The sequence below is a fragment of the Nycticebus coucang genome, chromosome 18, assembly GCF_027406575.1.
Source record: "Nycticebus coucang isolate mNycCou1 chromosome 18, mNycCou1.pri, whole genome shotgun sequence".
Taxonomy (NCBI): domain Eukaryota; kingdom Metazoa; phylum Chordata; class Mammalia; order Primates; family Lorisidae; genus Nycticebus; species Nycticebus coucang.
Genome location: NC_069797.1, coordinates 41,840,793 through 41,853,369, shown reverse-complemented (window position 1 = coordinate 41,853,369; position 12,577 = coordinate 41,840,793). Strand labels below are relative to the sequence as shown.

The 12,577-nt window shown below is 38.0% G+C and overlaps 1 protein-coding gene and 1 pseudogene across 1 annotated transcript in view; one reads left to right on the top strand and one right to left on the bottom strand.

Annotated features, from left to right (window-relative positions):
• The window catches only part of BRIP1 (BRCA1 interacting helicase 1), a 246,786-nt gene that overhangs the window by 109,486 nt on the left and 124,723 nt on the right, over positions 1-12,577 (top strand). The window contains exon 11 of the mRNA XM_053569091.1: positions 11,353-11,507. Within this exon, the coding sequence (XP_053425066.1) occupies positions 11,353-11,507 (155 nt within the window). The remainder of the gene's footprint in view (positions 1-11,352; positions 11,508-12,577) is intronic.
• On the bottom strand, positions 9,087-9,697 carry LOC128570168 (ubiquitin-conjugating enzyme E2 C-like; annotated as a pseudogene).

Below are 12,577 nucleotides of genomic sequence, written 5' to 3'. Positions count from 1 at the left end.
TTTCTTAAACTGATAGAGGCCATCTATAAGAAATCCACAGCCTACACACACATATATATAATTTTTTTTTTTTTTTTTTTTGAGACAAGAGTCTCACTTTGTTGCCCTGGTAGAGTACCATGGCATCATAGGTCACAGCAACCTCAAACTCTTGGGCTCAAGTGATTATCTTGTGTCAGTCTCCTGAGTAGCTAGAACTACAAGCACCCACCACAACGCCTGGCGTTTTTTTTTGTTTTTTTTTTTTTTTTTTGTTAGAGATGGAGTTTCACTCTAGCTCAGGCTGGTCTTAAACTTGTGAGCTCAGGCAATCTGCCTGTCTCAGCCTCCCAGAGTGGGGATTATAGACGTGAGCTACTGCACCCAGCCCACAGCCAACATCATATTGAATGGAGTAACACTGAAAGTATTTCCAATCAAATCAGGAACCAGACAGGGATGCCTATTATTGCCACTGCTATTCAACATAGTACTGGAAGTCCTAGTCATTACAGTCAGGCAAAAGAAAGAGATCAAGGGTATTCAGATGAGGAGTTCAGACTCTTTCTCTGTGCAGATAACAAGATCTTATACCTGAAAAATCCCAGGGACTCAACTACAGTGCTCTTAGAAGTGATCAAGAAACATAGCAGCGTCTTGGGATACAAAATCAATGCCCACAAATCAGTAGCCTTCATATATGCCAATAATGGTTAAGCTGAGAATAAAATCAAAGACTCTATGCCTTTTATAGTAGCTCCAAAGAAGAAGAAATACCTGGGAATATATTTAACAAAGAATATGAAAGATTTCTATGAAGAGAACTATGAAGCCCTGAGAAAAGAAATAACAAAAGACATTAACAAATGGAAGAAAATACTGTGCTCATGGCTGGGAAGAAGCAACATTTTTTTTTTTTTTTAATTAAATCATAGCTGTGTACATTAATGCTACCATGGGGCACCATACACTGGTTTTATATACCATTTGACATATTTTCATCACACTGGTTAACATAGCCTTCCTGGCATTTTCTTAGTTGATGTGTTAAGACATTTATATTCTACATTTACTAAGTTTCACAGGTACCCTTGTAAGATGCACCGTAGGTGTAATCCCACCAATCACCCGAAACAACATCTTTAAAATGTCCACACTACCCAAAGCAATCTACAGATTTAATGCAAGCCCCATCAAAACACCAATGTCATATTTTGAAGAACTTGAAAAAGTAGTACTTTGTTTCATAGGGAACCAGAGAAGACCCCCAAATAGCCAATACATTTCTGAGAAATAAAAACAAATCTGGAGGCATCATATTACCAGACTTCAGGTTAGATTACAAGTCTATAGTGATTAAAACAGCATTGTACTGGCACAAAAATAGAGACATAGACCTATGGAATAGAATAGAGAATCTAGAGATGAATCCAGCCACTTATCATTTGATCTTTGGAGAACAGGTTATATATAGAAGACTGAAACTGGACCCACACCTCTCAATTCAAAAAATTGATTCTCACTGGATAAAGAATTTAAATTTAAGATAGGAAACAATAAAGATTCTAGAAGAGAGTGTGGGAAAAATGCTTGAAAATATTGGCCTGGGCACATTTCATAAACTGATCGAAGCCATCTATGACAAACCCACAGCTAATATTTTACTGAATGGAGTACAACTGAAAGCTTTTCCACTTAGAACTGGAACCAGACAAGGTTGTCCTTTATCGCCACTACTATTCGACATTGTGCTGGAATTTCTAGCCAATAAAATCAGGCAAGAGAAGGAAATAAACGACATCCAAATGGGACCAGAGGAGGTCAAACTCTTCCTCTTTGCTGATGATATGATCTTATACTTAGAGAACCCCAAAGACTCAACCACAAGACTCCTGGAAGTGATCAAAAAATACAGTAATGTCTAAGGGTATAAAATCAATGTCCACAAGTCAGTAGCCTTTATATACACCCCCTTTCACAATAGCTTCAAAAGAGGTGAAGGACCTCTATATGAAACTTTAAGAAAAGAAATAGCAGAAGATATTAACAAACAGAAGAACATACCATGCTTATGGCTGGGAAGAATCAACATTGTTAAAATGTCTATACTCTGGCATGGCGCCTGCAGCTCAACGGCTAGTGTGCTGGCCACATACACCTGGGCTGGCAGATTTGAACCCAGCCTGGGCCTGCCAAACAACAATGATAACTACAACAAAAAAATAGTTGGGCATCATGGTGGGCACCTGTAGTCCCAGCTACTTGGGAGGCTAAGGCAAGAGAATAGCTTAAGCCCAAGAGTTTGAGGTTGCTGTGAGCTGTGATGCCATGGCACTCTACGAGGGCAAAATAATGAGACTGTCTTAAAAAAAAAAGTGTATACTCCCCAAAGCAATCTACAGATTCAATGCCATCCCTATTAAAACACCAACATTGTACTTTTAAGACTTAGAAAAAATAATTCTTCGTTTTGAATGGAACCAGAAAAAAAAAAAAACATGTATAGCTAAGGCAGTTCTTAGTAATAAAAACAAAGCTGGAGGCATTAGCCTGCGAGATTTTAGGCTGTGCTACAAGGCCATACTGGTCAAAAAAGCATAATATTGGCACAAAAATAGAGACATAGACATCTGGAATAGAATAGAAAACCAGGAAATGAAACTAACATCTTGCAGCCACCTAATCTTTGATAAACTAAACAACATACACTGTGGGGAAGAATCCCTATTCAGTAAATGGTGCTGGGAGAGTTGGATATCCACATGTAAAAGACTGAAACTGGACGCACACCTTTCTCCACTCACAAAAATTGATTCAAGAAGGATAAAAGACCTAAATTAAAGGCATGAAATGATAAAAATCCTCAAAGAAAGCATGGGACAAACACTGGAAGAAACATTGGCCTGGGGAAAGACTATGAAGAAGACTTCGTGGCAATTGCAACAACAACAAAAAATAAACAAATGGGACTTAATTAAAATCAAAAGCTCTGTTCAGCTGAGGAGATAACAACCAAAGCAAATAGACCGCGTACACAGTGGGAAAGAATATTTGCATATTATGAATCAGACAAAAGCTTGGTAACTAGGATCTACAGAAAAATTAATCAACATGAAAAAAGCCAATAATCCCTTATATCAATGGGCAAGAGAGAGGAATTGAACCTTCTGTAAAGAAAACAGATGAAATGGCTAACAAACATGAAAAAATGCTCATCCTCCCTAATTATTATAGAAATGCAAATCAAAACCACCCTGAGATATCATCTAACCCCAGTGAGAATGGCCCACATCACAAAATCTCAAAACTGTGGATGCTGGCATGGATGTGCAGAGAAGGGAACACTTTTACACTGCTGGTGGGACTGCAAATTAATAAAACCTTTTTGGGAGGAAGTGTGGAGAACCCTCAACTCAAACTAGACCTCCCATTTGATCCTGCGATCCCATTAGTGGACATCTATCCAGACCAAAAAAAAAAAAAAAAATCTTTTACCATACATACACGTGTACTAGACTGTTTATCATAGCTCAATTTACAGTCGCCAAAATGCCCACCAACACAGGAATGGATTAACTAGCTGTGATATATGTATACCATGGAATACTATTCAGCCATTAAAAAGATGGAGACGTTACATCTTTTGTATTAAGCTGGATGGAAGTGGAACACATTATTATTATTATTATTATTATTTTTGTAGAGACAGAGTCTCACTTTATGGCCCTGGGTAGAGTGCCGTGGCATCACACAGCTCACAGCAACCTCCATCTCCTGGGCTTAAGTGATTCTCTTGCCTCAGTCTCCTGAGTAGCTGGGACTACAGGCACTCGCCACAACGCCCAGCTACTTTTTTGGTTGCAATTCAGCCAGGGCGGCACCTTACCAACTGAGCCACAGGCACCGCCGGAACACATTATTTTTAGTAAACCATTGCAAGAATGGAGAAGAATCCAATGTACTCAATTCTGATATGAGGACAATTAATGACCTAGTACATGGTGGGGGTGGGGGAAGGGGAGAACAGAGCGGGGGAAGGAGGGACGGCTGGGAGGGTCACAGTATGTTACATATCTTTTGGGGGAGGGACACAATTATAAGATGGACTTTACCTAACAAATGTAATCAGTGTAACCTGGTTCTTTGTACCCTAAATGAATCCCCAACAATAAAAAAAAAAAAAGAAAATATTGGCCTGGAAAAGATTTTATGAGGAAGACTCCTCTGTCAGTTGAAGCAACACCAAAAATAAATAAGTGGAATTTAATCAAGTTAAAAAGCTTCTGCACACCTAAGGGTACACAGCCAAAGCAAACAGACAGCCTTCAGATGGGAGAAGATTTTTGCATATTATGAATCAGACAAAAGCTTAATAACTAGGATCTACAGAGAACTCAAATCAACAAGAAAAGAGCAAACAACCCCATTTATAAGTGCACAATAGACTTGAACAGAAAATTCTCTGAAGATGACAGATGAATGGCCAATAAAAACATGAAAAAAATGCTCATCATCTTTAATCATCAGATAAATGCAAATCAAAACCACTCTCAGATGTCACCTAACTCCAGTAAGATTAGCCCACACCACAAAGTCCCAAATCTGCAGATGCTGGCATGGATATGGAGAGAAGGAACACTTAAACACTGCTCTTGGGATTGCAAACTAATACAACCTTTGTGGAAAGAAGAGTGAATTCTTAACAAACTAAAAGTCAACCTTTCATCTCAACCCTGAGTTCCATTATTAGGTATCTACTGAGAAGAACAAAAATCATTTTACCACAAAGACATTTGCACCAGAATGTTTATTGCAGCCCATTTCGTAATTACCAAGTCATGGAAGCAACTCAAATGCCCATCAACCCATGAACAGATTGATAAACTATGGCATATGCATGCCGTGGAATACTATTCAGCCATAAGAAAAGATGGAGATTTTACATCTTTTATGTGTACGTGGATGGAGTTGAAACCCATTCTTAGTAAAGTATCTCAAGAATGGGAAAAAAAAATCCAAGGTACTCAATGCTAATATGAAATCAATATATAAACAATTGCACAAATATAAAACACAAATAAAGGCTAGTAAGGGGAAAGGAGAGAGGGAGAGGGTGATTGCAGGGATCTCACCTAATGTGCACAATGTGAGGGTATTCGGCATGCTCGCTGAGTGAAGAGCTCTTCTACCACTTGATGTTTACCTTAAAAGTGAGAACAATGTAATCTAAAATTTTGTATCCTTATGTTAAATTGAAAAATAAAAGAGTTCTTTGTATATTTTGAATACAAGTCTTTAGTTGGAAATCTGTTTGCAAGTATATCCTCCCAGTTTGTGACTTGTTTTTTCATTCTGTTAACAATGTCTTTTGCAGAGCAGAAGTTTTTATAATAGCTTTAATGCAGTTCAGCATATCAATTTATTTCTTTCATGGGTCATTCTTAAGGTTGAGTCTAAAAACACATCACCAAACCAATTTGTGGATTGATGGGCACTTGGGCTTCTTCCACAATTAGCAATTATGAATTGGGCTGCAATAAACATTCTAGTACAGATATCTTTGTTATAATGTGATTTTTGGTCTTCTGGATATATAACCTAGTAGAGGAATTATAGGATCGAATGGCAGGTCCATTTTTAGATCTCTAAGTGTTCTCCAAACATCTTTCCAAAAGGAATGTATTAATTCGCTTTCCCACCAGCAGTGTAGAAGTGTTCTCTTTTCTCCACATCCATGCCAACATCTCTGGTTTGGGGATTTTGTGATGTGGGCTAATATTACTGGAGTTAGATGATATCTCAAAGTAGTTTTGATTTGCATTTCTCTGATGATTAAAGATGATGAGCATTTTTTCATGTGTCTGTAGGCTGTACGCCTGTCTTCTTCAGAGAAGTTTCTCTTCAAGTCCCTTGCCCACTCTGAGATGGGATCACTTGTTCTTTTCTTGCTAATACGTTTGAGTTCTCCATGGATTCTGGTTATTAAACCTTTGTCGGAGATATAACCTGCAAATATCTTCTTCCATTCTGAGGGCTGTCTGCAAATAAAAATAATTTTAAGTAATATGTGGGTTCTATTATTTTTCAGTTTTCAATCTGAGAAAATCTTCACTTGTTTCACTTGTTTTGTTCTTTCTTTCTGACATACTTTTTTTTTTCCTGAGAAAATTTTATTTTCTCTTTTGGATTCCTATTAAGGATAATGATGATTTACCTCCTTTAGCCACAAATACACACTTACACACAATCTCTTTTTCTCTCTTTGTTCTTCCCTCCCTTCCTACTTTTCTTTCCTTTTTCCTTTCCTCTCTTCAATCTATATTCTTGAAGCATGGTTATATTGATATTCAGTGTGTATATCATCCTGTGTACATATTATAGCTCATGATAGTATTATCATGTGACCATTTTTCATACAACTTTATGCTTCCTGTGGAGCCATAATTAACTTTATTTTTTACATTGCTTAGTTTCTATTTTTCTACCCTGCAACTCAGCTGCCAATGTTTAGGTAACCTAACTAGAAGCAAGCTTAGAGTAGCCTCATGTTTTAGTTTGTAGAGTTTTCTTAGCCCTTCTATTTTTAGTAGAGTGACTCACCTTTAGTAATTCAGTCTCTCTATTTTTTTTTTTTTTTTTTTTGTGGTTTTTGGCCGGGGCTGGGTTTGAACCTGCCACCTCGGGCATATGGGACCAGCGCCCTACTCCTTGAGCCACAGGCGAGGCCTCTCTATTTTTTTTTAGAGTAAATTTCCAGTGTTCTATCAGTGTTGGGTAAAAGTAGTAGCTTTGGTATAAGTCATTGCTGAGGGGACTTGATTTTTATTTTTTTTTTGAGACAAAGTCTCATTATGTTGCCCTTGGTAGAGTGCTGTGCTGTCACAGCTCACAGCAATCTCAAACTCTTGGGCTTAAGCGATTCTCTTGCCTCAGCCTCCGGAGTAGCTGAGACCACAGGTGCCCACCATAACGCTTGGCTATTTTTTGTTGTTGTTGTTGTTGTTGTTGTTGCAGTTGTCATTGTTGTTTAGCAGGCCCAGGCTGGACTTGAACCCACCACCCTCAGTGTATGTGGCCGGCACCCTACCCACTGTGCTAGGGGTGCCACCCTGGGACTTGATTTTTTAAAGAACAATTTAATAGTTTTATTTCAATAGCAATTTGGAGGACTGAATGATTTTCCAAGTTCATTTTGTCCTTTTCATTTGTCGTTTTTTTTTTTTTTAATTTACATTATTTATTATTTTCACTTGTTTTGTTCTTTCTTTCTGGCATACTTTTTTCCCCAGAATATTATGGGGGTACACACATTTTGGTTACATAGTTTGTTTTTGTGTATTTTAAGTCAAAGTTATAAGCATGCCCTTCACCCAGGAAGTGTGTGAATATACCCATGAGGTGTGAATTTGTCCATCCCCTTCCTTCCCCCTCCCACCTACTTGAATTCCATTGAGTTTTGCTTCCTTATCTGCACATTGTTAATCAACTAGTTCCAATTTAGTATTGAATACATGTGGTGTGTGTTTTTCCTTTCTTATGATACTTTACTTAGGAGAATGGTCTCCAATTCCATCCAGCTTGTTACAAAAGATACTAGATCACTATGGTTTATGGCTCAGTAGTATTCCATGATAGACATGTACCACATTTTATTAATCCACTCATGTATTGATAGACATTTGGGTTGTTTCCACATCTTTTGAGACTGAATTGTGCTGCAGTAAACATTTGAGTGCAAGTGTCTTTCTCATAAAATTTTTTTTGTCCTTCAAGTAAATACCTAGTAGTGGTATTGCTAGATCAAATGGTAGGTCTACTTTTACTTCTCTGAGGTATTTCCATAGAATTTTCTGTGGAGGTTGTACTAGTTTGCAGTCCTATCATCAGTGTCTGAGTGCCCCTTTCTCTCCACATCCACACCAGCTTCTGTTGCTTGGGGACTTTTTGAGGTAAGCCAGTCTCACTGGAGTTAAATTTGATATCTTAACGTGGTATTAATTTGCATTTCCTTGATGATTAGAGACACAGGGTATTTTTTCATATGTTCTTTGGACATTAGTCTATCTTCATTTGAAAAATTTATGTTCATGTCTTCTGCCCACTTTTTAATATTTGATCTTTTTTAGCTGATTTGTTTGAGTTCTTTACAGATTCTGGTTATCAACCCTTTATTGGATGAATAGCATGCAAATATTTTCTCCCATTCTGTAGGTTGTCTATTTGCTCTACTGACTGTGTCCTTGGCTGTGCAGAAACTTTTTAATTTGATCAAGTCCCATTTGTTTATTTTTGTGGTCTTTTAAAAAAATTCTTTGCGAAGGCCACTATCTATAAGATTTTCCAACATTTTCTTCTAGAATTCTTTTTTTTTTTTTTGGCCGGGGCTGGGTTTGAACCCACCACCTCCAGCATATGGGACCGGCGCCCTACTCCTTGAGCCACAGGCGCCACCCTCTTCTAGAATTCTTACAGTTTCATGTCATAGGTTTAAGTCTGTTGTCCACTATTCATTAATTTTTGTGAGTGAGGAGAGATGTGGATCCTGTTTCAGGCTTTTACATGTTATCCAGTAACATGTTTTCCCATCTATCCAGTTGGGATATCCAGCTTTTCCCAGCACCACTTATTGAATAGAGATTCTTTTTCTCTGTATGTTTTTGTCTGCTTTGTCAAAGATCAGAGGGGACTATGAGGATGGTTTCATGCGTGGGTTCTCTGCTCTGATCCACAGGTCTATGTCTATTTCTATGCCAGTACCATGCTGCTTTGATCATGATAGCCATGTAGTATAGCCTGGAGTCTGGAAAACTGATGCCTCCAGATTTGTTCTTACTACATAAGGTTGCATTTGTTAGTCAGGATCTTTCTGATTCCATCTAGATCTCTTACAGGCTGGAGCAGGGAGGGTGCTCGTGTCTCTGCCTGCTGCCCAGGCCCTTGGCCGCTATCTTTGTTTTTTTTTTGAAAAATCTTTCCAAATATTTTTATTTTATTTTTTAACAAAAAACCAGATCGTATTTATGTAATATACATCACAGGGGTCAACCAGAGACAATTTAAAAAACAGAAAGAAAACAAAATAACATCACAGCTCAAGATACAGAGTCCTATACAGAAATTGAGGAAGGGACATACCACCAAAGGAAAAAGTAAAAGGACAACAGAAGAGAGGCTGGATAGCCTGACTCAGGGCTTGGGCTGGTTACATGGTTTGAGCAGGTTTCTTGCAGGTAATTCTTAAAAGCTGTGGAGTTACTCCAGAGCTCAGCAGCATGTATATTCAAAGGCTGTCATGTTGGGTTCTCATAGCAGGCTCTGGCTGGAAAGCAAGATGATCCTGGCAACAGATAGGGCAGACCACTTGTCCTTCAGGATGTCCAGGCAGATGTTACCCTGGTTGTCCACGCTGCGGTGGTAGCAGTGAATGAATAACTTCACTGTGGATGTGTTGAAAGGGTAGCCACTGGGGAACTCTAGGGAGAGCTATACCTCAGGTCCTCATATAATGTGCCGTTGCTTTATGGATGGTCCCCACCCATTTGGAAAGGTTGTTTGATTCAGGGAGGGCAGAAATTCCTTCGTCACCAGACATCATGAAGGTCATCAGCTCATCACTCCTGCTGTAGCCTTTTCCCTATGGCCCCTTCCCACTGGGCTTGGCTCCTTTACGGGATGCCGGGAGGCTGATGGAAGCTGGGTTGCAATTTGGGGCAGTTATTTGTTTTTTTTTTTTTGAGACAGAGTCTCCCTTTGTCGCCCTCAGCAGAGTGCTATGGCGTCACAGCTCACAGCAACCTCCAGCTTTTGGGCTTAGGTTATTCTCTTGCCTCAGCCTCCTGAGTAGCTGGGACTACAGGTACCTGCCACAATGCCCGGCTATTTTTTGTTGCAGTTTGGCCGGGGCTGGGTTTGAACCCACCACCCTCAGTATTCGGGGCTGGCACCCTACTCACTGAGCCACAGGCACTGCCCGTTATTTGTATTCTTTAATTTTTGGTTCGGTGAAGACTGATTTGTACTCTTGTAGATTTGTGTTAATTCACAAAGTACCTGGAAATTAAAATTTATATGTCTTATTTATCTTAACTATTTCCCCATTTTATATTAATTGGACACATTTTCTTATTAAATATAGATGTTGTCACCACTGTCTTTTATTACTTTAATATTCAGAATTTTCTCTTTTACAATGTGGGGAAGCATACTTTTCTGCCTTCTTATAATTTTGTCTTGATATTCACATTAAAACTTAGGAGCCGGTGGTGCCCCATGATCATACTAATGTACACAGCTATGATTTAATAAAAAAGTAAATTAAAAAAGAAAAAAAAAAACTTAGGAGCCGGGCGGCACCTGTGGCTCAAGGAATAGGGCACCGGCTCCATATACCAGAGGTGGTGGGTTCAAACCCAGCCAAGCCAAAAACTGCAAAAAAACAAACAAACAAAAACAAAAACACCCACAACAAATACTTAAGAGCCATTTAAAAGCTAATGAGCCAGTTAGCATACATTTTGTTACTAGCATGTATTGTTTCCTTTAATCCTTTTAATTTTACATGTCATATAGACATATTGTCTCAGCATCAGAATTAGTCCCTGGAAATAATTCAGGGATTTAGAGCAACATGTCAACTTTTTAAAGTCCCCTGGAGAAGCTATTTGCTATATTTTAAAATAGTTTGTGACTTCTGAAAGGCACTAATAATATTCTACTTGCCTGAAGAAGTATTGAATCTTCTAAATGCCTAAGTTATTATCAAAGAGTCTTTGAGTCTGAGAATTTAATGTAGGAATCCAAAATACATTGTTAGCACTATGTATTAGTATTTATCTTAGTCTGTTTATGTTGCTATAAAGGAATACCTGAGACTGGTAATTTATAAATGAAAGAGGTTTATTTGGCTCACAGTTCTGCAAGTTGTACAAGAAGCATGGTACCAGCCTCTGCTTCAGAGGAGGGCCTCAGGCTGCTTCCACTCATGGCAGAAGGTGAAGGAGAGCCACCTGTGCAGAAATCAGATGGTGAGAGAGGAAGCAAGAAGAGAAGGGAAGGAGATGTCAGGTTATTTTTAATAACCAGTTCTATGGGAACTAAGAGAGTGAGAACTTACCTTACCCCGCTACAGGGAGACCATTAATCATTAATCTTTTCCTGAAGGATCTGCCCTCATGACCCAAACACTTACCACTGGGGATCAGATTCAAGGTAAGATTTGTAGGGCCAAATTGTTGATAATGTTCACCTAAAATTCCAATGCACATTTCATTTGGGTTTCATTACACTTTTGAGAAGTTTCTTCTCTCCTTATGCTCATAAGAGAGTTTCTCTCTCCTCTTATGCTCATATACTTAATATGATGATTTCTTATAGGGACATTTTTCTGCTGTTCTTCAAAAAGAAGAAAAAGTCTCAGCAATTTATGGCAAAGAAGAGACAAGAGAAGTACCTATTATTAGTGCTTCAACTCAGATAATGCTCAAAGGACTTTTTATGGTGCTTGACTATCTTTTTAGGCAAAATAGCAGGTGAGTAAAGATATCTCATCTGTATTTTTCTTAAAAATATTAGCCTAATAGGATGGTAGCATGCGTTTAATACATACCTATTTGGGTTAAGTAAGTAGGAACATTGTAAGCAGATGTTATAAATATTATGATGTATTTGCTCTTACTTCTTGGCACAGACTTAGATTAATTGAAATTAGTCTTTTTATCAATGAAAAGAATATTGAAATCGGTAAATAAATATGTTTAATTAATTCATCATTAAATTAACGATCCTCAAGTACTAAACATAAGTACTTACATTTATTTTTAAAGTATGGTTTAGTTATATTTCTATCAGTGTCAGAAAATCTCTTTCCTATGCACATATTATATGTAGTGTAGAAAATGAAAATCAACACCTGTGGCATCTGTGGCTCAAGGAATAGGGCGCTGGCCCCATATACCTAGGGGGTAGCAGGTTTAAGGCGGGCCCGGCCAAAACTGCAAAAAAAAAAGGAAAATCAACCACCCCTCCCATCCTATCCTTTGTTAAGTTATAGCACTACCTAGTTCCGGTATTTTTTTTTTTCTTTTTTTCAGTTTTTGGTCAGGACTGGGTTTGAACCCACCACCTCCACATATGGTGGCGCTGGCCCCACTCCTTTGAACCACAGGTGCCACCCTCCATTATTATTTTTTTAATGTGGTGAAATATATATAACATATTCCATTTTAACCACTTTTAAGTAAACAATTCAGTACTATTAAGAACAGCATATTCACAATATTGTATATTATATCAGTTTCCAGAAATTTTTCATCATTCCAAATAGGAATTCTATACCCATGAAATAGTATCTTTCTGGACTCAATCCCTCAATCCCATAGTAACCTCTATTCTACTTTCATCTTATGAAGTTGCCCTTTGTAGGTATCTCATGTAATATTGGTCCTTTTTGTCTGGTTTATTTCAGTTCACTTAACACAATGTTTTCTGAGTTAATTCATGTAGTATTGTATATCAGAATTCTATTCTTTTTAATGGTTCAGTAATATTCCAGCATATGTATATACCACGTCTTGTTAATCTATTCTTTTTTTTTATTTTT